General features: G+C 36.9%; 1 protein-coding gene across 1 annotated transcript; it reads left to right on the plus strand.

The window, feature by feature from the left end:
* Window positions 1-686: 686 nt before the first annotated feature.
* LOC136261730 (uncharacterized) lies at window positions 687-20,763 on the plus strand. Its single transcript, XM_066055776.1, has 8 exons — window positions 687-919; window positions 7,560-7,860; window positions 9,482-9,711; window positions 15,377-15,480; window positions 15,809-16,196; window positions 16,248-16,600; window positions 18,506-18,565; window positions 20,509-20,763. The coding sequence occupies exons 3-8, from the start codon at window positions 9,647-9,649 to the stop codon at window positions 20,619-20,621; spliced, it is 1,083 nt and encodes a 360-aa protein (XP_065911848.1). The 5' UTR covers window positions 687-919; window positions 7,560-7,860; window positions 9,482-9,646; the 3' UTR covers window positions 20,622-20,763.
* The last annotated feature ends 4,793 nt before the right edge of the window (window positions 20,764-25,556 follow it).

The raw sequence follows: 25,556 nt of genomic DNA on the forward strand, positions 1-25,556 counted from the left end.
ATCAATTAGGTGCTTGGTGCATATAGGTACATAATAAATTCAATTTTACTTAACCTCACTTTAATTCAGAAATCTATGATAAGAATGGTTTTGCCTGATATGCTTTCCCTTGGGCCTAGGCCTGTCACTTGAGCTTTTCCATACATATGAGGAAACATTTAACTATTAAACCATGCATGCATCTTGTATTGCTCATATCTTGTTTCATAGAACTAGCTGGGAAAGTATACTTAACTATTATTTGTTTGGATTATGTACTAAGTAATTTTTGTCACTGCTCTATAGCTACGATTATTCACTAATGGCTTGTTGTGTATCACTTCTACCTGATACGTAAATCTATCATTGTCTGTTTATTAATGCGCATGGCTATAGCTAACACATTTATTACTATGCTTTTACTATTGGCAAGCAAAACTGTCAATAAGTGCAATGCTCACAATGATATATGCGAGATATAATATAATCATGGCTTCATATAGAGCGTGACATGTACAGCAATCAAGTTCTACCTATACAATATGTGACCTGGGAGAAACACCTCTCTCGGTGGCATGCAAACTAGCTATATGATCATGAGAGTAAAAAAGGAGTGCGAAATTCAGATTATACAATTAATTTAATAGCTATAATTTATTTATCATAGATAGGGGGTGTAGTATCAATGTAATAATGGTCCACGTGCGCACTGCATGACTTGCAACTGGCTATAAATTCTGAGACGAGATGAACTTTGAACGTCTGACTCTTCTGATCTGTATTATGGCAATTTGGATTTCCCGGCTAGCTAGCTACTGACATGGCAAAGCATCCAGAGTCTATATGGTTGACATCGGTCACTACTCTGCCACTGAAACCGACTGGTTGTGCAGTTAAATTCGGTTCTGTGTATTTGTGGAAGAAGACACTATTCAGACAAGTGCGTAGTATACACTGTAGCTACGAAATGTCATTAATATTTATAATTGTAATCGGTTTCAGTTATGCATTCACCTGAAACCGAACAGACTTGCTGGTTGTTTGGTTAGAAACTAGCTGCAATTGGCCCCGTGGTAGAAAACACTAATTTCAGACAAGCCGGTTCGTAGTACTCAGATACCTATGCGATGTGTAGCTCTATGAATGTCTGGGGCGGATTTAAGATTTTTTGAAAGGGTAAGTTGGACAGGGACATACGTACGTAACTTTCACTACCAGAGAAGTGTGCCATGAAACGTTTATGATTTTTCCATGAAATGTTAAATATCCCCTATGAAATTGTACCATGAAAGTCGATTCAGGTTATACCATGGGTTGTTTCATGGGTCATGAAATACATCTATTGATCAGACTAGTACTATCATGGTAATTTCATGGTATTGCAGAGATTTCATGGGTGCAGTACCCATGAAACGTTAAAATTCATGGGATAAACCATAGATATTTTCATGGGTATTTCATGGTTATTTTCATGGAAATTTCATGCACTGTACCTGGTAGTGTAGCCATACATTAGAACTCGCATTAGAAGATACCAAGCCTTCTCACAAGGCCCTAGTGGTAAGATTCATGTAGTATCCATGGTCACATATCAAAACATTTGTAAGATAATCCCGGATTTCCGAATAGGTTATGCATGTTTCATAGTCTTCTAAAGAAGGCACCATAACTTCGCATACTACAAGGTCAAGGGGTCCACAACTCTGAAAATTCCTGTAGGAGATTTCACGTGATTTTTCAAGACTTCAAGCAATTATGGCAAGATTTCAGAACATTTGAAATCTTAGATATCTGAAATAATAGCATCACATGATATTTAGTATATGGAAATACGCGGAATTCTTTCTTGAGTTCTCTGCAAACTTGTGAGGATGCTGGAGTAGCATACGTGACGCTGCAAATAATTATGGGAAATATACAGGACTTTACCACAATTTTCAGAGATTTCAGATTTCAAAAGGAGAGATTTCAATAAATTTCAAAGAGGGCTGTACGAGATTTCAAGGGAGTTGCAGATCCCTTGTACAAGGTTTGGTTTATCAGATTCCTTGATGAAAGGCAATTTGATTCATGTATAAATTCTTTGTGTATATATTAGCGAAGGGGAAGCTATAAAGGAGCCTTGTACTGCAAAATTTACACATTCAAAATGCCTGTAAAAACGCATGTTTTTCAGCATCTCTGTAAACTAACCTGTTTAATAATTTATACGGATGGAGTCTTATTAAGCATCCTTCACTACATAGAATGATACCAAATTTAGCAAATTTGGTTGAGGATAACAACTTGTAAATTGGGATTTTCCAGCTGAGATAATTAATTTCCAATAGGTTAATGTATGGAGTGCATATTATATCATCATCAGCAGTAAGTAACTGTCGCTATGGCAACATTTTCCCATTTGTACAGTCAGAATTGCATAGAGAAATTGAAGGGCTTTCTTTTGTTTTATGGTGTACTGTAAAGATTTTGTGAGTTAAAGGTTGTAAATTAGTGTTTTGTATGTAGTGTAAAATACATGCATTTTGCATTGGACAAGGAATGACAAGGAATGATGAGATTTTGTGATCAGCTTGTTTTACCAAGCTGAGGTTTCAAATAAATTAAACAAATATTAGATTTATTTAATGCACAGTTCTTAAATTTTAAGGATTTATCCCAATGTTTTGAAAAGTTTTAATGTTGACCACCTGAAAATGCTTGATTTAACTAATCCCATACATATGTTTTGAATAATGACTTCATTATTTGTGACTGAATTTGACAAAACAAGGCTTCGACGCACAAAGCTTTGTTAGGAGATATGGCGATTTTAAGGAATCATTGTGTAATAACTACCCAGTGCCTACAGCTGTGCAAACAAAATTTGCACCAATTGTTCATCTGTTCACTAGCTATCACTGAGTGGGTGTATACATTTCTGATACCCAAAATTTGCCCTGTTTTGAGCAGCTTTTTTCGAGCGGGTAATAATATCACAGATGGTAGTAATAGGGTGGGAGGGTGGGGGTGGACGGTGAATATACGGGTATAAAATGGAGTAAGAAGACGATTGGAATCCAGAGGCCAAGTTTGGGCTCTCCATGGCCCTCCATGGCCCTCAAATTACTCCAAATTGACTGAGAACAATATTGGCGAGCTCTCTGTGAAGTCCCAGCTCACTACACACCATTATCACAAAGCCATGGCCATTTAATGGTGCCAATCTCACACTCGTGGCTTTGACAGGGTCGGAAGAAAGCTGCTACAGAAACCAGACTTGTCAGTGCTGAAGGAAGTACAGTGTGAAATATGATAGTGTATTAGACCAGCAATCCATTTCTGGTAAAATCGTAAGTTTGATTTTGTGTGTGTGGAAGCCTGGTTTTGTGAAATCCGGTCACATTTGCACACTAACATGTAAAGTATGCTAATGTAGGGTGTCTGGGGGCATGCCCCCAGGAAATTTTGAAAATTAGGCGCTTTAAAGGTGAATCTGAGTGTTTTTAGCAGTTTTTCAGTGGAATTTCAGTTTATATCATTAAATTTTACTTTTCCATTAAATCAAGACTGATTGCAATATGCAGCAGCTATCATGCAAATACATGATAACCTTTTCGTTTGTAGCAACCGAGCATTTAGATGTAGCTGACTATACACCATAATGCATCAGGTCCTCTTAGCCATGCTCTAATCAGCTAAATCTGTGAGGAAGAAACATCTATAGCTAAGTAGTAGTGGTGTTGAACATAAATGAGATCACAATTATTAGTATGCATGCTCCTTAACTTAGTGACACTTTGTCAGCCTTAACAACTATATATTTGCATTTATGGGCTTTCTAAATGTGCTGTTGTGATAGTCAACTTATTTCTAGATCTGCCAGGTTATGAAGACTGATCTATAGCTATAGCAGTACCATAACCCACAGCATGGGGTCATATCAGAAGGTAACTGATACAGATTTAACTTTCATAGACAAAAGTGGGTGAATATGCTATAGCTACCTTATGAGACTGTAAAAACTACAGTTTGCTAAATCACTGAGTTGGCAGCTACATATATATATATCGGGCAGATCCAGGAGCTGGCAAGGGAAGGGTTAAGTTGTAGGTGGTTGGGGAGAGCAGATTTTCTCTCATTAGTTGCTCTATTTTTTTATGTAGCAACGATCACTCCTTAGTAGATAATTTTTGTCATCATGGCCTTTGCAGATGGTTGTGAAGTCTTCAAAAAGCTGTTTAAAATCTTAAACAACAGCAACACAATAATTATTTTTAGAGGCACTTAGTATGTACGAAGGTGCTGGGTGATGGTTTGACAGCTGAAATTGATGGATTTGATGAATTAGTAATTCGTCAAATTTAAATTCGTCAAATGTTTATAAGTGCCTTTAAAAGTGTAGGTTTTGTCTACAATTTTTTGCCATTTGTCAACATTTTATTCATCAAATCTGCTAAAGTGTGAATCTGTCAAAGTTTTTTCGTATGTCAATATTTCCTTGCGTAATGGTAGTTAGTTTGCTTAATGGTGGTAATATGCAGTCTTCATGAGTTATATAAATCGATTTTAAGGTGTATGGTATTTCTATCAAGAAAAGTATGGCTCTTCCACAGAAGGAGGGGTGGGAGCATTTGCCTCAATTGCCATATCCTGGATCTGCCATTGTATATTGTACTAAAGCTGATATAACTATTAACCTAGTAAACCAACTAACACTTTTTGAATCATTTAAAAATATAAAAACCACACTAATCATCTCTTGTAGCCATAGTGAAAACCACTGCTATAATTATCTGAATAAAATGAACCCCACAATTAAAACTTTTGTAACTGAAGATGCAATCCACTGACAGTTTTAGTATTCATAATTGCTCTAATTGTAATCGGTTTGGTGCATTCGATACCTTCTTTTCAATAGCTACAGTACACAGATACATCATATAAAATTGCCATGGTAGCTATATAGTTGCCATGAAATACTTGAGAAAATTCCCATGGTTTTCCCAACTTTTATTGGGTACTGTATCCATACAATTTTACAGTATATATATATGCCATGAAATTCTGATGTGTATAGACATTTCATGCCTACATGGCTATATGAATCAATCCATGTATTCCATGAAATAACTTTCATCATCACCATGGGGGTGATTTATTTTTTCATGGCAAAGTCATACTGGCATTTCATGACATACTTATCTGGTATATTAGTGGTACTAGTACTATATGAAGGCCTTTAAATGCCTGAACTGTTTCCCAAAACAAAGTGGATATAAAGCCAGCTCCGGTTTTCAAGCTAGAACTGCTAATTTTGACCAGCAGTTCAGTCATTCTACTTGACTACCAAACACTAACTGTATAGTAAATTATGGTAAATTCAAGGTGAGTTATGGTTAAAGTGAGCAAAGTGACCATGCTGGTGAAGCCGGGCCAACCCTAGGTCACACCATAAACTTACCTTCATATATATATATATATATAGACAGTGAAAGTCATTATTATGAGGAACAGACAAATCTCAGATTAGGGATAGGGTCAGGTTCAGCTTTGGCTTCATCTTCATGTTTGTTAACATATAGAGGTTTCTTGTTATAAGATAGAAACTACAGTGAAGTGGGTAACTGTATTTAGCAAAGTGATACCATGCCATGTATATGATAAGTGCTGCTATTAGTATCAATGGAATTATTAAATAGAAATAAGTGACTCAAACGTGAAATTTCTAGGTGCTAGTGTGCTGCATTCTTTGGCCACTAGGAAGCAAAATTTTGTTAGTTACGTTGTACATTGTTTGTAGTGTGTAGAGTCATGCTGATGGTTTTGAGGGAACTAAAAATGCCTTTATCTATATATGTTGTGTATTGTATCCCATGATTGCATTTTTGTTTGTTAACTGAGTCTTAAACTGCAGTAGCATCACAACAACGATTTTTACACCAGACTATAGCCACTAGCCACTTTTGCACCAGGCCTGCAAACACTGACTAAAAGACTTACATATATACAGAATGCTCACCATGTTAGTTTCAGTCATGTGAATTTTACCTGCCCTTCACTGTGTTGATTAAAACTTTGTTTTAGATGACAGGTCACGACACAGTGCTTCATAGTATTTGTGCTCCAGATATATTATAAGAGGTAAAATGAAACACTGGTTAATGTTAAGTGAATGGAAGAATTATGATAGGGCAACTTTATATACCGTATAATGGAAAAATTTTTAAACGTTAAGTTTTTGAAAAATTCCAAAATAATGTCGAAAATATTTTTTAGCAATTTATCAGAAATAGCTATACCTAGCAATACTACATGACACAGTATAAAATAAGTAGTGAATATTGTGGCAAATAGTGAATGGCACTGTACACTTTAGTAACCATCACTAAGAATTTCCAGTGACGTTCACTATCTGCCACAGTATTTACTATTTATTTTTTACTGTGTAAACATCTTTGAAGTGACGATCAAGGAAAGTATAGCTATAAACAAAGTTCGAGTGTACGCATGCATGTTTTCTACTTTATCAGTTAGCTATAACCCTCTAGGCCCATAGCTAAGAGCTGGAGAGAATCATTATCCTAGCCTGAGTGAAATGACCAGGAAAGACAGCAAATATCTAGACAGGCTGAAGAAAGCCAAGTATTTATGGCTCAATGTGCAGGTCACTGGATTAAGGCAAAGTTTGCCAAACGACATGGCTCAAGCTATGAAGGAAGAATCTAGGGTAGCTAAATGTAGTTCTACCAAAGCCAGTTGGACCTATATTAATATCGTAATAATAATAATTATTATTATTATTATTTATGCTGACAAAATAATAATTATTATCTATACTGAACAATCAAAGCAGTAAATTCTATGTAGATATATAGCTACGTGCGTGGTCAATTCAACCATTGCTGCATTCCTCCATGAATCTTTCTAGTTAATTATCCATGGTGTGGCACAGAAAAGAGGAAAGAGGAATTGTTTCAAAAATATTTTTTCAAACTTCCAATCAAGCACCCTTTCGAAGATTTAATCTTTCGAGAATTTCCCGCTATACAGTACACTCAGTCAACTAATGAATAGGTATCCACCCTCCTTGGTATCTTGTTTCATGTGACTGTTCACTAAAGAAAAATGATGGTAAGTGAGATAAGTAGAGACTTGGTTCTTTTGTTCAGTATGAGTATTACTCAGTGTCACTGCTTATGGATTTTGCAGTTATTGGTCAACTGTTGAAGACTTACACTAGATTCCAGTTTTTTGAAAAAAAATTTGGTCACAGATAAACTTCCCAGCTGAAATGCATGCTAATATGCTTAGTAACTGATACAGTAGCTTGAACCAAGTGGTAGTTATTATTAGTATAATAAACAAGCCACCTAACTGGTAAACAGCAAGCTTTAGGTTCCCTCCTTGTGCTTTCATCAAATCCAAACTCCATAGATTGCAAGTCACGTGACTAATTTGGGCTGTCTATGCACAGAGGTGCCCAGATAATAGAGGTCCGTACAAGAAAGGTTCCACTGCAAATACACTCTATGTACATATTTATATACATTCTTTTCAATAATTTCATTTATATGTGGGTATGTTCCCATCAAATACAGGCTGTTCACAAGTATTGGTGTGAGTTGCAGCGAGAGAGCAATTTCTATCCAAGGCAGTTGGTACTGTATGAGATATCACAACACGTAAAAGGCCGCCATTGTGGTAAAGTTTCAGAATTTATTCCTTTGGATGATGTGTTCAGAGTTATGGTATCTTTTGAACAAAATGGAAAGCATAACATTAAAATAGTGACTAGTATGAAACAGTTCTTAATTGGGGTCGACACCTCACAGGAGGCATCTGCTTGGGTTGATACAATAAACAATGAAGTGTTTGGACCACCACTACCTGGAGTAGTATGTGAGTATGCACACATGTAGTTATAATTAGAAGTATAAGTGTGTGCATAAACACACATGTACCATGTATTTACATGTTAATATAATTATTTAATCCTCGGGCTGGTGTTTTTAAATTTTGGAGTGCATTTTGGGTCACACTGAAACACTTTTGGGCTTGATTATACCTAACTAATACTGCCAAGCTGGTTTCAAATAAATTATATACATTTAGAGTATTCAAATATTAAAACTGTTTATTTTGTTGGCATTACAACATTCATTTTAGTCCTAACTTTTTGCCTTTGATACCTTCAGATCAGAGTACCTCAATAATAGTTAAGGCTACAGGCTTGATTTTTTTCACTGTTAGATAGTGTCTTCAGCCTAAAAGGTACCTTTTGGCTTCCCTACATTTGTAGCAGAATCATCCCTATTTTCTATAGTGACTTGAATGATTGCAGAGGCACTTCTTGTACTGTTCTTCATTTGTAATGTTGTGTAACAGGCTGAACATAGCCAAAAATGAACCATAATGGCTACTCACTTTTCAATAATTGATAGTTAGGGCACGCATACAAATGAAAACAGTAAATGGTCTGCTAGCAATGTAGCCATTATGTAGCTCACGATGTTCTGCCAAACACAACCATATACACACAGAGAATGATACATGGAGCTAGTCTAGGATCTATCAGTTATTTTGACTTTTTGACTATGGTGCAAAAGTGATGGACAATTTTCATTCATTCTTTAATACAGGAAGCCATTAATGTGCACTACCATGAATCAGCACTTTGTGTTATCAGTGAAAAGAAATGCATACCAGAGGTGGGTCCAGGGGGTCTTCAGGTGGTCTCAAGACCTTGTACACAATAAAATGTGAAAGATCGATTTACTCTAATAGAGCAATCAGACTAGTAATTGCAAAATCACATGATGATAGCGCACATGATATAGATTGTTTAAACTTCAGTAATTAGTGAATGATAGAGCTACCAACTGGAAGGAGCCAATGGTATTATAGCTGCAGATTTGTGTTTTATTGCCAGTAGTTTTTTTGTGTGGTAATATACCTGACTCTGCCTGACATTTGGTCTATGTGATATCACTTGACCGTTCTTGAGACTTTGCCTAGAGGACACAAATTGAATTGAACTCCCTGCAATATGAATCAAGGAATGAAACAGAAGTTACTTCAGTAGTTATTAAACTCAGCCAGGAAAGAGTGTGATGAATAAGAGCTCCATCATTTGTAACACATTAGCAATGCCAGGAACTTGTATTATTGAGCTAATCCTGCAGTATCATAGTATAACAATAAGCTCTGCCCAAACAGCACTGCTAATTCTTCAGCTACTGTAGTTAGCTAGATACACTCACCATGTTCATTAAAGTTTGCCTATAGAGCACGTTTTATGTATGTGAATACTACAGCTGTATGATGTGCTGAGTTGAATATGTGAACTTTAGGGGATTACCCATCACGCACCTCAAAGACCTCACCCTCTTCAAAAATCCTGGATCCATCCCTGTATACAAACATTGAATAGTCGTGCAGTCACCACCATAAAATGGTTGTGAGATTATAGAGAGCTTGAGGGGTAATTACACGGTTGTTTAGCATTATTACTTTTATGCAGATGAGTTCAGAGTGATGATTGGTGACACCATAAGGAGGGGAAGTAACAACTACCTCTTGAAAGTATGTGATAAAAAAATAAAGGTCTTCACTGCTAATGGAAAAATTGAAACAAGCGTTTCATTAAATATATTGGATATCCATAAGATCAAATACCAACCAAAAAATGAAGCAAAGTGGCACAACCAAACAAGGAACTCTAACTTTATCAGTTTTAAATATTCAGTCAGGGTAAGCATATATAGACACAGTAAAGCAATACCCTAACTCATCAGTCTCTTTTTTGTCAACAAATTTTTGCTGTGAAACACTTTCCTTCACATTCAAATGATCCCACTGCATTTCAAACTGATTATCATTTTTAGTAACTATTAAACTGTTAATACTCCCATATCCTGTTTGTATGCTGTAAACCATGTATTAGTGTTGTGTACATGTTTTTATACTCGTATATGCTTTGTGTGAGGAGCATATATGCAGTTTACAGTATGCCTACTGTTGCTTAACAAAAATGTGACCTAGTCTGGGAAAACTGAGCTTATTGCCTATTTAAAAGTATCGAGAAATGCCGGTTTTAAGTATTTAGTGTGTTGTAGCTCACCAATGGGTGAAGCTATATGTACCAAATTTTCACACGTTTTGTACCAATTCCTTACTTTCCACAGCATCCACTATGCAAGTAGCCAACAACTAGGTTTCCTGTCATTTTAGATAGTTTTTAACCGAGGTTGACTGTATCAGGTGAGCTGCAAAATGGGTGGGAGGTGGGGGCCTGGAAAGCGGGCAAGATGCATGGTGTTCAAAAAATGAAAAGGAAGGCGTAGGGATGATTAGGCCAAGTTTGGGCCATTGAGGTCTCAAAATTGGCTAAAATGAAAGGAAATTCACAGCAGAGGTACTTATTCAACACCACAGAGCTGTACAGCCACATACAGTCATCCCCAGGCTGACCAGAGAGATCACCACTGGGCTTGGGAAAGCAGCCAACAAAACCAGACTACTCAAGTCTAGCTGATTTTGATAATGGAATTAGATCAAGACACACGGTAGCGTGTCGTGCGGCCCAAGAAGTCGGCGCGCCACACCGTGAGTATATTAACAGGAAGAAAGAAAACGCAATTTTCACACCTATGACGCTATGTAGCTCTGTGATCCCTTATCCGATTGGAACCAAATTTTTGCTAGAGACGTGCCGCCCAGTTAGGGGAGCCTACATACCAAATTTGAAGAAACTCGCTCCTGCCATTTCCGAGATACGAGCGAACAAAATTTCGTTTTAATTTCTTCGTTTTTCTCTTCATTTCGCACACTTCGCAAAATTCGCCATAAAACACGAATGCGTACTCGGATTGGGCTCAAATTTGGCACACTTAAAGGGCTCATTAAGGCGGATCTCCGTACCAACTTTGGTAGGAATCCAATGAACGTTCACGGAGGTATTACCGATTATTTGCGTAAAATAAGGTCGAAGGTCTGTCACGCCTACAGAGTAAACCCCTTGGAGGAATCAGTTGAAAATTGAAATGTAGATGGAGCAACCATCGTAGGAGTGCCTTTTTGCGGTTGGAAAGAAATCGGGATAAAGACCATGGAGATATGACACAAAACCCAACCTGTGTCAAAATTACGCGATCGATTTTTATGAAAAAAAAACTATTAGTTTTCGTGTCTACCAGGCAAACCGCTTAGAGCAACGAGCTGAAAAACAGTATGTAGCTGGAATAATCATCATAGAAAGTCCTTGCAGTAGTACAGAAGAATCGGATTGCAAATTACTGAGTTATGATTCGAAAGGCAACTACGTGCAGCAAATGCGAGATCGAGATACTCTAATAGAACAGTCACCCTAATAAAGCATTCAGCTGCATTTATAATTTACTCAGTTATATTACATTGCAAGTTATTCTGTAAGGAATTCAGCTACAAACAAGTCACCCTGTAGTCAGATCAGCTAGAAGAAGGTACTTAATAGAGAGTTCAGCTACAAAGAAGCCATCATGTAGAGGGTTCAGCTCAAATAAATCACCTTGTAGAGAATTCAGCTACAAACAAATTTCCCTGTAGAGAGATCAGCTAGAAGAAGTTTCCTTGTAGAGAGTTCAGCTTCAAACAAATCACCCTGTAGAAAGATCAGCTAGAAGAAGTCACCTTGTAGAGAGTTCAGTTACAAAGAAACCACCATGTAGAGGGCTCAGCTACAAACTAGTGACCTTGTAGAGACATCAGCTAGAAGAAGTTACCTTGTAGAGAGTTCAGCTACAAAGAAACCACTCTGTAAAGAGCTCAGCTGCAAGCAAATCACCTGTACAGAATTCAGCTACAAACAAATCACCCTGTAGAGCGATCAGCTAGAAGTAGTTATCTTGTAGATAGTTCAGCTACAAATAAATTACCCTGTAGAGAGATCAGCTAGAAGTTACCTTGTAGAGAGTTCAGTTACAAAGAAACCATCATTTAGATAGTTCAGCTACAAACAGATCACCCTGTAGAAAGATCAGCTAGAAGAAGTCACCTTGTAGAAAGTTCAGTTACAAAGAAACCACCATGTAGAGAGTTCAGCTACAAACTAGTGACCTTGTAGAGACATCAGCTAGAAAAGTTACCTTGTAGAGAGTTCAGCTACAAAGAAACCATTCTGTAAAGAGCTCAGCTGCAAAAAAATCACCTGTACAGAATTCAGCTACGAAAAAATCATCCTGTAGAGAGATCAGCTAGAAGAAGTTACCTTGTAGATAGTTCAGCTACAAACAAATCACCCTGTAGAAAGATCAGCTAGAAGAAATTACCTTGTAGAGAGTTCAGCTATAAAGAAACCATCATGTAGAGAGTTCAGCTGCAAAGAAATCACCCTTTAGAAAATTCAGCCACAAACAAATTGCCCTGTAGAAAGATCAGTTAGAAGAAGTCCTTGTAGAGAGTTCAGCTACAAAGAAACCACATTCTGTAAAGAGCTCAGCTGCAAACAAATGACGTGTACAGAACTCAGCTACAAACAAATCACCCTGTAGAGAGATCAGCTAGAAGAAGTTACCTTGTAGATCGTTCAGCTACAAACAATTCACCCTGTAGAGAGAGCATCTAGAAGAAGTCACCTTGTAGAGTGTTCAGTTACAAAGAAACCACCATGGAGATTTCTGTAATAAATATATGTATTATATATATAATTTGTACATTTACTGATAAAATATTTAAAGTACATCTACTTCATCTTTTCTTCTTCCTGTGGTAAAGAAAAAAAGATAGGTTAAAAAAGTCCCAAAGCCGGCCTATGGTATACAAATACAAAAAGAAATGAAATCTAATCCAAAACAGCCAAGCTGTAAAAAAGTGTGCGGCCCTCAAAAAGGATATGGTGAAAAAAGATGTGAAATCCAAGGTGGCGGCCAAGAAATGGCTGTGATGGTAGGTTAATGGTAAAAATTTTAATAACGACAATTCAGGTGAATTTTGTGCCAAGACCAAGCGGCACCAAAATTCAGCTGAATTGTTGTTATTAAAATTTTTACCATTAACCTACCATCACAGCCATTTCTTGGCCGCCACCTTTGATCCCACAGCTATTTTCACCCAGGCCTTTTAAAACCACACTCTTTCATAGCTTGGCAGTTTTGTGGGCTTCACTTCTTTTTGTACTTTATGAAGCCCCAAACCAGCCTATGGCTGACTTTGTGGTTTGTTTTTACTCACATTTCTTCTTTCCTACACAGAAACAATGAAGACAGACTTATAAATGTATTGTATTGCATTTTTTACTGTACTACTCTATTGTGCACATTTTTTAAGGACTTCTAATAGAACATACATAGAGTGTTCTGGAACAATCTAGTACTTCTATTGGTGGATCTATGAAATTACCAGTGTTTTTTATAAGCACTAGAAGTTTCATTGATAAAGTAAGGTGATCAGCTAAGATAGTAGCAGCTCAGTGGTTAAGGATGCAGGTGTTTGGTATGGAGGTCCTTGGTTCAAACTCTGGTAGGGTTTTTTCGACATTTTTGTGCACCTTTTTACCCTGCAGTGACTGCTCTATTAGAGTATCTCAATCTAGCAATTTTACACTTGTTTGATTTTTGCTTTATAACTTACTCTATTGCTATTCAAACTATCAAAAGGCACTGTTACAATGATCTGCCTATGTATCCAAGCTATTCCCATACTTGGTTTACCCTGTAGCTGTGACAGAAGTTTGAAGATTTTTTCTGTGAATAAATGCTCATTACTTCTTGGATATTCATCAGATTCACAGCAAACTTGGTACATCAATCCACATTTATGTGCTCCTTATTTGTGCCAAAGATCAATGCAATTGAGTTACATGTTTGTCTTTTATAGCTATATTTGCAAAGTGTGCGGAAATAAATCAAAGCCCTGCACAGCCCCCCTACAGCTTAAGAAGAATAAACAAAGAAATTAAATCAAAACTTTTAACGCCCATATCTCACAAATGGCTGGTGAGATTTTAATCAAAAATTTACTGTGTGACCTACCCTACCTGGCAGACAGCTATAAGGCAGCTTTGGAGAAGGGGCTATGGAGCCATGCACACATGAAATGCTATTTTCTATTTTTCTGTCAATATAATGATGGTGTGATGTGCCAGCCTTTTTGGCCACTAGGCACACTAACATGTGTCTTCAGGGCCGGCCTTAGCATTCTGGAGGCCCCAGGTAAAGCTAAACTGGAGCCCCCCCCCCCACCAAAAGCAAAGTACTGCCCATTTATAGGGCCTTCAATATACATTTATATGCTTGTTATGCAAATAGCATGGACTGCACAGAGCTACGCTAGCTATGCGTATGTATGGCTGCTGTTTTGCAGCTTAATGCTATTCTAGCAGTGTTTATGTAAACTATACATGTATCTTCCCAGCTCTATTACAGCCTTTCCTAGCACCGTACGTATGGCAGTCTCGGGCTCGTTCTAGCTTTTCTGCTGATCCGCTTGAGACCTTTACGTTCGAAGAATCAGCACTACCTCGAGAGTCAGTCGCCTGATCATCTTCATCATGAACGATGCTTTACTGCAATCTTCCATCAATGTAGATACTACAATAGCACTCAGTTGTACCAAATCAGAGGGCACGACGTGAAGGATGCGCCAAAGGATAGTCCTAGTCAAGAAAGCGGCAAACGGGCGGAAATGGCAGACAACAATCTACAACAAGTCATAGCTAATTTGGTGTACACAGTTTCAAAGTAATCTATAACTCATATGCAGTTGGTCATGGTACTAATAGACATCAAGAAATCACATCCCAGGACTCTCTGGATCATCTAAACTGGTCACTGCACTGTCCTCCATTTATTATTTTTCAAATACTTATGATCACGTGATTAGAAATATATTGCTGCACAAGTTGCAGTGTGGTTTTGTTATTGTGATGATGTAAGTGCTTGTTCTTATAAGTGACGTGGATATTCATAGTCTGGGAATACCTAGAACTGGTCTCTGGTAGCTATATGGCTGCATAGAAGAATTCGAAGTGTGGCAGTATGAATAGCATTTTAACATATGAATTTATAGATGTACATGCAATCTGAAGCCTGAGACCCCTTTTTTGGAGCTCGGAGGCCCCCTCAGGCCTGAGGCCCTAGGCAGGCTGCCTACCCTGCCTAAGGTTAAGGCCGGCTCTGTGTGTCTTGATACCTAGAAAGTAAGGTATATGATTGATACATACATATGCAGTGTGTGCAATGCTGATAAAATCGTTAATTGTGGACTACTATCTTATGTACATAAGTAGTGTTTAGCTGGTGAGACACTGAGTATAATACATTAAAAATTGTGCTACATGAGAAGATTTAAACAGTCTAATAGGATAATCAATGTTATAAACTAAAGTTCTAATGTTATAAAAATATAATTAGTATAATTTGATGCTTATTTTTATCTGTAGTTATCAAGAAAAAGATGTTTTAGTTTTGCAAGCCAAGAGCACTATGGATCTAGTAAGAGTCCTCTCCAACCGAAAACGACTACTGACAGAAAAGTTGCAAAAACGTATGTTATATAAGTAAAAAGCATTTTCAGTGCTAGCATGATGCAGTTCATTGAATTTATATTTGTGACCGAATTTTGGAAAATCACCCTTATGGGCGCATTTGACACATTAAACATTTAGTTCTGAAACACAGCATTATAAGTTAAATTTCTACCCAATTAATGGTAGAATAAACCATAGATACCCTGAATTACAAGAAAATTTTTAGAAATATCTGAAAAGTGCTTTCTGCTATTAACAGCACCATGCTAGTTCCAAAAATTCTAATTGTTTAAGGCACGACCATAAGGGTGATTTTCCAAAATTTGGTCACATTTATCAATTAAGGTGCCTCAATAATTCGGAGATCTAAATCAGTGGACTCGATTCTCAATGCAAAATCTACACTTGATAATCTTGTTGGAAATAAAACACTGGATACTGATTTAGCAGAGAATAGAGTTTCACAGCATAGCTACGTCAACCTGCCAACCAGTACAAGCAAGTCTATAATTGGAAAGAAAATCTCCCTTGATCTACCTAGTGGCAGTTTTTACAATCATTTAGATACACACTCCAGACGCAAACAGTGGCAAAATCAAAGGAAATTTGTACCAGTATTTAGTGAAGACAAAACCTCATTATGTCCACTGAAAGAAACTTTTAATCAAAAAAAAATGGCCTCAAAATCACTGGACCAAATTTACAGTACTATTGATGAAATTCATACCCTTAAGTATGTGAGTACCAATGATTTTGTATTTGTATTATTACATGACTATCACAGTGATGTAAGTATTACAAATAAGAATACGAGATGTCACATTGAGCAGTTGTCAAGATTTCCACCATTATCAATTCCTGTTGAGCCATTATATGATGATCCATTTTATAACAGTATAGATGATACTGCTTACCAGAAATCTTCGTCACTGCCAGATGTTTCAGCAGGATCAAAATATTCCAGTAAATCAGCCATTTTTCCTCCTAATACAGAGAGGGTTATTAAGAATGCTCACCCTTTGCTGGTGCAGTATAAGGCTGAATCATTACCAGATAGTACAATAAAAGAGGCACATTATGATGATAAGATGATCACATTTAAACGCAGCTCATTGCCACCGATTGCTTGCAGAATAGGTGGGTGTTTGTTATATCTATGTACATAAAGTAACATAATCATATCCATGAAACCTGTCACTGATGGGCCAAAATGGTGTAATTGTGTGTATGGAATTTAACAGAAAATTTTACACATACGTTAGTGACATCATATATATATATAGACACCCGGGTATTTATTTCATATCTACTTGTAAATCAGCTGAAAAATCTTGTTTTTCCTTGTAGAAGTTGCTGTTGACATCAGTTTGACAAGTCACAATGTCATATCAAGATAAATTGTATAGTGTGTTGTATGGCCAAGCAAGCCAGCACATCACACTGTGCATATATTGACAAAAAGAAATGAAACTCAATTTTTGCACCAGCTCAGCAGTGTTATACACTGTCTGTAATAACTAGGTATTTTCTATTCTAGCTACTATGCTCATTAATGCTAATTTTGTGTGCTTGCTGACTTACATAAGCACCAGGCCTGTGAGGTGTATCAAGCTACCATCCCAACATTAATTCTGGTAAAATCATCCTGATATTGTTGTATACAACTCACAAGTCCACTGTGTTGCTATGCTGGAATTGCAATGTCCATTAGACTCTGTCCATCATTTACAGTCAGCATGTGTGTACATTGGCTAGCCATTATGGCAGTGCATTTTTATTGTTAAAAATAAAGAATTAACATCTATGGAGTTACATCAAACAACTGTAAATCATGGGGTCAAGATACTCTAATAGAACAGTCAACATGGGGTTAAAAGGTTCATGAAAACTGTCGAAAAAACATATCTATATAGGCAATTAGCTGCTCAAATGTGTAGCCTGGTGTGAGGATTAGAGGGGTAGTTGGAAAAGGCGGACACAGACACGGACGCGGACACAGACATTATCAAAAAGCACTTTTGCATTTATGTAACAGTTATTTTTCATACCTAACGCTGTTTTTACAGCAGTCTTCGCTTCCAGATCGAGGCGTTGATCATTTCATAGTGCTTATCCATTTATAAACGCACGTGCAAAGGACTAGACCAGCACTCCACAGCATGCCAAAGACCATATAGTGCTAACCACATGCTCTAAAGTCTAATACAGAGTTATATAGTTGTGGAAATTAGCTTCTATGCCCCATGCAACTTAGCTTAGCAGGCCAAATCCACAATCTTATGCCTTTAGTATAAGGCGCAGGCGCTTATACCGAGTGTTGAGGGTTTCAAGGACCTAGCCTATGAGATTAAGTTGGGACATACTGATTAATCTCTGTGATTCTGTATTAGATTTCTAGAGTATGTATATAACACTATAATGGTCTTTATAGTGCTAGTCTATCCTTTGCATGTGCGCTTATAAACGGATAAGCGCTATGAAAAGATCGATGCCTGGGTCTGGAAGCGAAGACTGCTGTAAAAACATATGAAAAATAACTGTTATATAAATGTAAAAGTGCTTTTTGAAAATGTCCGTGTCCGTGTTTGTGTCTGACTGTATCCGCCTTTTCCAACTACCCGGATTAGAGTGTTGAAGATATCTCCATGTATAACATCTGGCCTTCAACAGCACTACTTACTGTGGATTTTATGTCTATATGAAAGTATGCCAAATAATACTTAGATTTCATATGAGCACTCATTAGTATCAATTAGTTGTTTGTACACAAAAACAAGCCCACAGAACATAGAAACCCTACAACAATACAAGAAAACACTACAGTGCACCTGCCATAACCAAGCGCTTTTCCACTCATAGTTACAGACAATTAAACGCATGTGTAAGGCCACGCCCCTTGCATACTCTCTATAAATGTGCACTAGTATAGGTCCGGGGTATAAAATTAATGACCTCTCTTGTTTCATTACTTTTTATTTCTATGACTAAAATTTTTATATTTTCTTATATTATAAATATTACTGTGTGAAATACAATTGACAGGATCTACATCAAGTGACCATGCATATGTGATTGATAGTCTTGTGGAAACATATCTTAAAAGTAAGAAACATTCATTGGGCAAAGAATGATCGTGTGAGAACACACCAAACCTACAATTGCAAAATTTCTATTTAAGATAAAATTTTACTTTATATAGAAATGATAGTAGAAGTTATGAATGTTAATCTACTAGACACTGTTACCAGCACTGTCAGCCTTACAGTCCAATGTATGTATAGTGGTAATGTTATTGTGTTCTTGTTCCATCATATCTCTAATAACTCAGCCAGTATTGATTGTGTAGTATGAAAATGTTTCAAGAAATGTGTGTACATGTTCATACAAGTGTTTATTCAAATATCTGTCAGCATTGACTGAAGTGTAAAACACTCTATTAAACAAAAATTGAGTTTGAGTAGGGATCATAATGAGCTGCAGGGCAGGAAATCTCTGTACCTATACAAACAGCCTTTAGTATGCAAAGACCAACTCATTCATTGCATATTATTATGTCAAATTAGGGATGAGCCTATTTTGCTTATTTCCACCTATTTTCTTTCCAGCAATTCCTTTATTTCATACCCATTTTACTTGATATTTTGCTCCAAATTTTTCTATTTTGCTGAGCATCAATAAAAATTAATTTCAGTATCTCAAGCTTGCAAGAATCTGTGACTGCTTTATTAGAGTATTTTGTATGTAGTGACTGCTCTATTAGAGTATTTTGATCTCTAGTTACCATTCCTATGAGCATAATTATGTTGTTCTAATACTATCTGTTACTGTTCTATTAGAGTATCTTGATCTCTAGTTACCTTTATAATTTATGGAAGACAATATTTATTTACATCTTCAATTGAATGAAGTGTAATCAAACTAAAACTGAATCCTTACACATATAAAACTACAAACTCAGCAAAATTGAAGTCACACATATTGTAAAACTTTTGTGTTGTCTGCAGCCGCCCACGCATTAGATCACGTGAAGTCATGTGATCGAGTGCATGGTTGTTGGGGATGAGACTAGTGCACTAGTGGAGCCTCAGTTATCCGAACCTGTTGGGACCAGGGGTGGTCCATAAGCCTGAAAAGGTATCTCTGATACTGTGTACAAATAACCGCAATTAAAATAGTGTGAAAAACTTTTTAAAAAATTTTAGCATTATCAACTACCCTAATAGAACAGTCACTACTCTAATAGAGCAGTCATATCCGTAGTACGGTTAACCGAGAATCTGAGGTCCGGATAACTGAGGTTCCACTGTATAACTACAAGTTCAGTAAAAATTGAAGCCATACACAACTGACATGCTTTTCTAGCCTTATTGACACACTGTTTGTGAACTTGACTGCTTCAAAGCGAGGGATAGAAGCCAGTTAAACCCCACTTGCACTCGTATGATATCTAGTTATCAACACCTCAGCTTTGCCTCGGCCTCGGGTTGATGACTACAACATCCTTCCTACTTGTGGTGGGGTTTAACTAGCAGTCATATTCTAATTAATCAACAAATCATATCAATGATATTTGTACTCTTTGTTTTATGCACAAAATTTTTTGACACTATAGCTATTTATATCCCAGTGCGTGGGAGCATCAAAGTGCCATGCTAGGTGATAACTAACTTATCACTGGGTGATAACTATCTTATCTGTGGGTGATAACTAACTTATATCACCCAGTGTGTGGGTTTTCAATTAGTGCGTGGGGGCAAGCTTTGAAACCAGCCATGTTACATGAGTAGGGAGAGGCAGACCAGTAAGACTGATACATTAATTTGCTTAATGTTTAGGTACGTTGGTGCTACTCGAGTCACTTTGTGACAAATTAATTAATTAGAATACAGGAATTAAAATCAACTTAATGGTGGATTTTTGGCTATGATTTGCACTGGGATATAAACAAGTTATATCTCAGTACACTTGGGCAATGTCCTAGTTATCACCCTCGTACTGGGATATACTGAACTATAACTTACATTTATCCATTATCTCCTCAACAGTTATACCAGATGGTGATCACTATGAAGTCATAGATGATGATGTATGTGATGATGACAGTGATTATGAAAATTTACCTAGTGATAGTGAACTAGTGATGTTGAAACATGATTAGTGTATTCCATTACATTATTGTGATAATCACTAAAGTGTTTGTCTGTTTGGAGCTACAAAATGTATATTTCCCTGTGGATACTAGAATTGTGTGCCATTAATGATGTTACTTCCTGTCATGTATTTTAAGAAGAAACTGAACATTACCAGTATAAATTATACAGTGAAACCTCATGTAGTGGCCACTTCAGTAATGAGGCCACCTCATTATAGTGGCCAGCTCCAGCAAGTCCAAATGTATTTTCCATTATATTACATGCATTTAATTTTCATTAATAGGGCCACCTCATTATTAAGGCCAGTGGCCACATACTACAGGACCAAACAGGTAAAACTAATACAATTTTTCCTCAGTAAAGAGGAGGAAGCAGTCAAGGTATCACTGCAAAAGGTGCTGCTCTTAAAGGCATATTTTCACTACTGAAAGCTGTACCCATTATTCTGGCAGTATACTTTTCTAACCATTATATCTCAGGTAATACTGGAATAATTGGTATATAGTGTATATTCCTATCTTTCTCAGTGATAAACTCCACATAGTGTGTTTAGATCAATTATAAATGTGACTGGATTTGCAAAAAGGGGTCTTCCACACACATCCAATTTTATGAACTTAAAAGACCATAACTTTGGTTTTGAAAAACATGCAAAGCTTAAGCTTTCTTCATCCCTTAACCTACTGTATGTTGGTACTTATGGCTGACCAAATTTCATGTCAATAGTTTATAACGATCTGAAGTTATAAGTTGCCAAATTTAGTAAAATAGATGTGTGTGGAAGACCCTTTTCGCAAATCCGGTCACAATATTGCTGTTACGGCTAGGCAGTGGCTGGTTTGTTGAAAACCTTGATAACAAAGCCACTTTGTTTTATGGCCACAGTAATGAGGTTTTCAGTAATAGAGCCACCTCAGCAATAAGGCCACTTATCATGACTCCCATAGGTGGCCCTATTAATGAGGTTTCACTGTACTATATTGTATTTTTACCCAGTCATGTGCATAAGTGTCACTTTAGTTTGTTTACCTTAAAATCTTGTTCTGGCCACTAGCTCACTGTTACATATATAATAAACAAAAAATGGGAAGTAACTGCTAGGGACCCGCCGATTATGCTCATAATTTTACCTATTATGCTATGCTGCACTGCTCAAAAATTCACCTATTATGCTTAAATTAATGCTCACTATTATGCTCGATTATGCTCAATGTTCATGCCTTAGTTCATATGCTTTGCTACTAGTTTAACACTGTATAAAAAGAAAAAATGAGTGGCTGGAACACAAATGATAAATTCTTGCTGCATGTAAGAGAAAAGATCGTTATACTCTAATAGAACAGTCAGTTTGGTGATTGTTCTATTAGAGTTACTGACTGCTCTATTAGAGTATATCGACCTTATTTGCAATTGTCATTTTTCCAGCAAGAATTTATACTATCGTACAAATATTTAACCTATTATGCTGGCATTATGCTCAATGCTTTTAGGTACCTATTATGCTCAAAATTATGCCAGCATAATCGGCGGGTCCCTAGTAACTGCTGTTTGCTGTAGACTTTGTATAGAAGTCAACAATTAAAAAATCGTAATAGTTGTAGCAAACTTGTCTTGTTTCAGTCCCTGCTGGGAATTTGTCATTTCATTAATATACAATTATGTCATTTGTGATGCATATATGGCCGGTTCACTCCCAGTACCTTTGAACTTCTCATTTCTGCCATTGTTAACTACATACGTGACAAGTTCAGACAGTTACCAGCCAGAGATTTGGAAATGTGCAAAGATTACTGTTCATAGACTTTAATAGCATCAATCCATTGTGTAACATTGCTTTTAGATCAGTACATAGAGCAAAGCTGCACAGGGAGTGCACCATATAAAGGAGACTATTTGCTGAGAGTGTATTATAATGTGATCAAGTCGTTTACCCCAAATGGAATACTTCATGCTAAGTTTTCTTGTCTGATAAAAGATATTTATGAGATCAAATATCAGATAAGTGACACAATACAGAAATTTATAACACTCTCGGTCAAGGGTGTCCTAACAGCAGGCCTGCCAACCTAGGAAACAGAAAAACTTTGAGACTTAGTCTTGGCATCCAGAATGGACTGCTGTATCTGCACATTGTAGGCAGACACAGCAAGTTGCAACTGCCCCCATACCCATACAATGGGCAGGTAGGCCACCTTTACCATGCAACACATATACACATGCCAATCTTCATATGGGCATCAATATAGGATTTAAACATGTTGTGCATCACTAATCGTCACTAATGTTGTGTGATCTATGCATGGAATAGCTATACCTGCAGTAAATGTGTGCACGAGTCTTATTTCACCAGTTAAATGTACTTACTCGGAAGTTACTGTGTTGAAACGGTTACTTTTTCATTGCTGTGAAGTTGTAACACGTGACCGGACTATGGAACGTTCTTGATATAAGCCACTAGGTGCTTATAATATCACGTGATGAATTAGAGATGTCAATTTCATCCTAGAGGCTGAAAGCAAATAAAATACTCCAAACACATAGGCCGCTTTATGCAATAACCCGTCGGATTTGTAGCAACCAGAGGAGGGCGGTCACGCTTTAAGCGCTATGTAAAATTATTGCTTTAATTGCATAGTTGAACTTGGTAGCTATTTCATGTGAGCCTCAATAGACCCTATACAAATCTAGCAAACGGTGGGGTTTACCGGATAATCGAAATGGGTTTAGTGTAAGTTTTAAGATGGTACGTTTAGTTTTTCAAAAACCCTTTGGTTTATGGCGATATTAACAATGTCATGATGATGTATATCGGGCGCAATTACCTCAGCCCTTCGCATACCATACGAAGCAGCAATAAACATTGCGTGGTAACTCCAGTCGTAAGCTTAGTGTTCTTCAGCACTTTATTATTATTATTATTAATTAGCAAAGCCCACCAGTGGCAACACGCTAATGTCCATTACAATTACACACAATACCAATCAGATTATTCTTAAAAGTGTCAATGTCAATCTTGTCAATATCAGAGATAGGTAGTTAGTTCCATTGAATAATTGTTCGTGGTAAGAAAGAGTATTTGTAAACATCGATTCTTGTTGGTAAGTGAAATAGCTTGAGGGGGTGGTTGAAACGAGTGTATGATACTGGAACTGATGGAGGTATACAACGATCAGGTATGACTATTAACCTTCTCAATATTTTAAATAGCAAAGTAAGTCGAGTCATTGTCCTTCTGTCTTGGAGACTAGGCCATTCAAGGTATGTCAACATATCTGTTACACTATCGTGTTGTTGCTCACTAGATCTGAACCACGGTTTGTTTAGAACAAAACGAGCAGCCCGATGCTGGATCATTTCAAGTTTGTATATACTTGTATTGTGGTAGGGATCCCAGATGGCCGAATAATACTCAATGGATGGTAGTTGTTTGTATAGGTGGTCTTTAATTTCTATTGGTGCAGTGTGCAAGGTCCTTTTTAGGAAGCCAAGAAGTTGGTTAGCCTTGCTACAAATATAGTTGATATGGGGACTCCAGGATAATCTGTGATGAAGACGGATACCTAGATAGTTACGCTCCAATACTGTATTGAGTGGGATGTTGGACATTTTGTATGTAAAGCTACTTTTGTTGTGATGTAATGTTATTTGTAAAATGTTACATTTAGGAATATTGAACTCCATCAGCCAGTCGCTTGCCCATTTGGTTAAAGAATTTAGATCATTCTGCAGAATGTGATGGTCATTTGGTGTTGCTATAACTTTGTAGAGCAATATATCATCTGCAAACAGTCGTATTTCACTTTTGATGTTCATAACAATGTCATTGATATAAATTAAGAACAGTACAGGGCCAAGTACAGACCCCTGAGGGACACCAGATGTCACTTCACAAACAGATGATTTGGAGCCTTCCACTATAACTTGTTGTGTTCGACCATGGAGAAACGATTTCAGCCAATGTAACATGTTTCCTCTAATTCCATAATATTCTAATTTGTATAGGAGTCTTGAATTCGCTACTTTATCGAATGCTTTGGAGAAGTCTAGTATTGCAGCATCAACTTGATGGTTGTTGTCCATGTGTTTAGTAATATCATCAATGGTAATGAATAGTTGAGACTCACAGGAGTGAAACCAAACTGGTTTTCTGATAGGATGTTTTGGTCTTCTAAATGCTTCATAATTTGGCTTACTAAAATATGTTCCATTGTTTTGCAGATTACAGATGTGAGTGAAATAGGATGATAGTTTCTTGGGTCAGATTTTGTGCCTTTTTTAAATATTGGAGTAACATAGGCATGTTTCCATTCAGATGGAACGGTTCCAGACTCTAATGATTGTTTAAAGATGTGAGTTAATATAGGAGAGATTTCGGTTGCTGTAGTTTTCAGTACGTATGGATGAATGGAATCTGGTCCAGGAGATTTGGATGAATCACAGTTGGATAATAATAAGTTGTAGACTCCTTGCTCAGTAATCTCAAACATTGGCAAAGATGGAAATAGAGATGGACCTTTATCAGGGATAGTGGAGGTATCCTCAGTTGTAAATACAGATTTGAAATGTTGGTTTAAGATGTTGGCTTTATTGAATGGATCTGTCACGGTATGGCCACTTTGTGGATCTTTTAAAGTGCTAATGCCACAGTTTCCTTGTTTTCGAGTTTTTAAGTAATGCCACAATGGCTTTTTATTGTTGGATGCTGAAATCAGGTTTGTTACATAAGATTTGTGTTGATGTTTAAGTTTATGATCCACCTCCTTCTGTAATGATTTATATTCTAACCAATCGTTTTCACGATGGTGGCGCCGTGCTCGGTTGTATACTCTTTGCTTTTTTCGTATTAATCGCTTTAAAGTAGTAGACATCTATGGTAAATGAGTCATTGTGCTTAATACTTTCTATATAAAACGAACCATTTGTATAATACATTTTAGCAG

This window comes from Dysidea avara, chromosome 7, assembly GCF_963678975.1.
Source record: "Dysidea avara chromosome 7, odDysAvar1.4, whole genome shotgun sequence".
Classification (NCBI taxonomy): Eukaryota; Metazoa; Porifera; class Demospongiae; order Dictyoceratida; family Dysideidae; genus Dysidea; species Dysidea avara.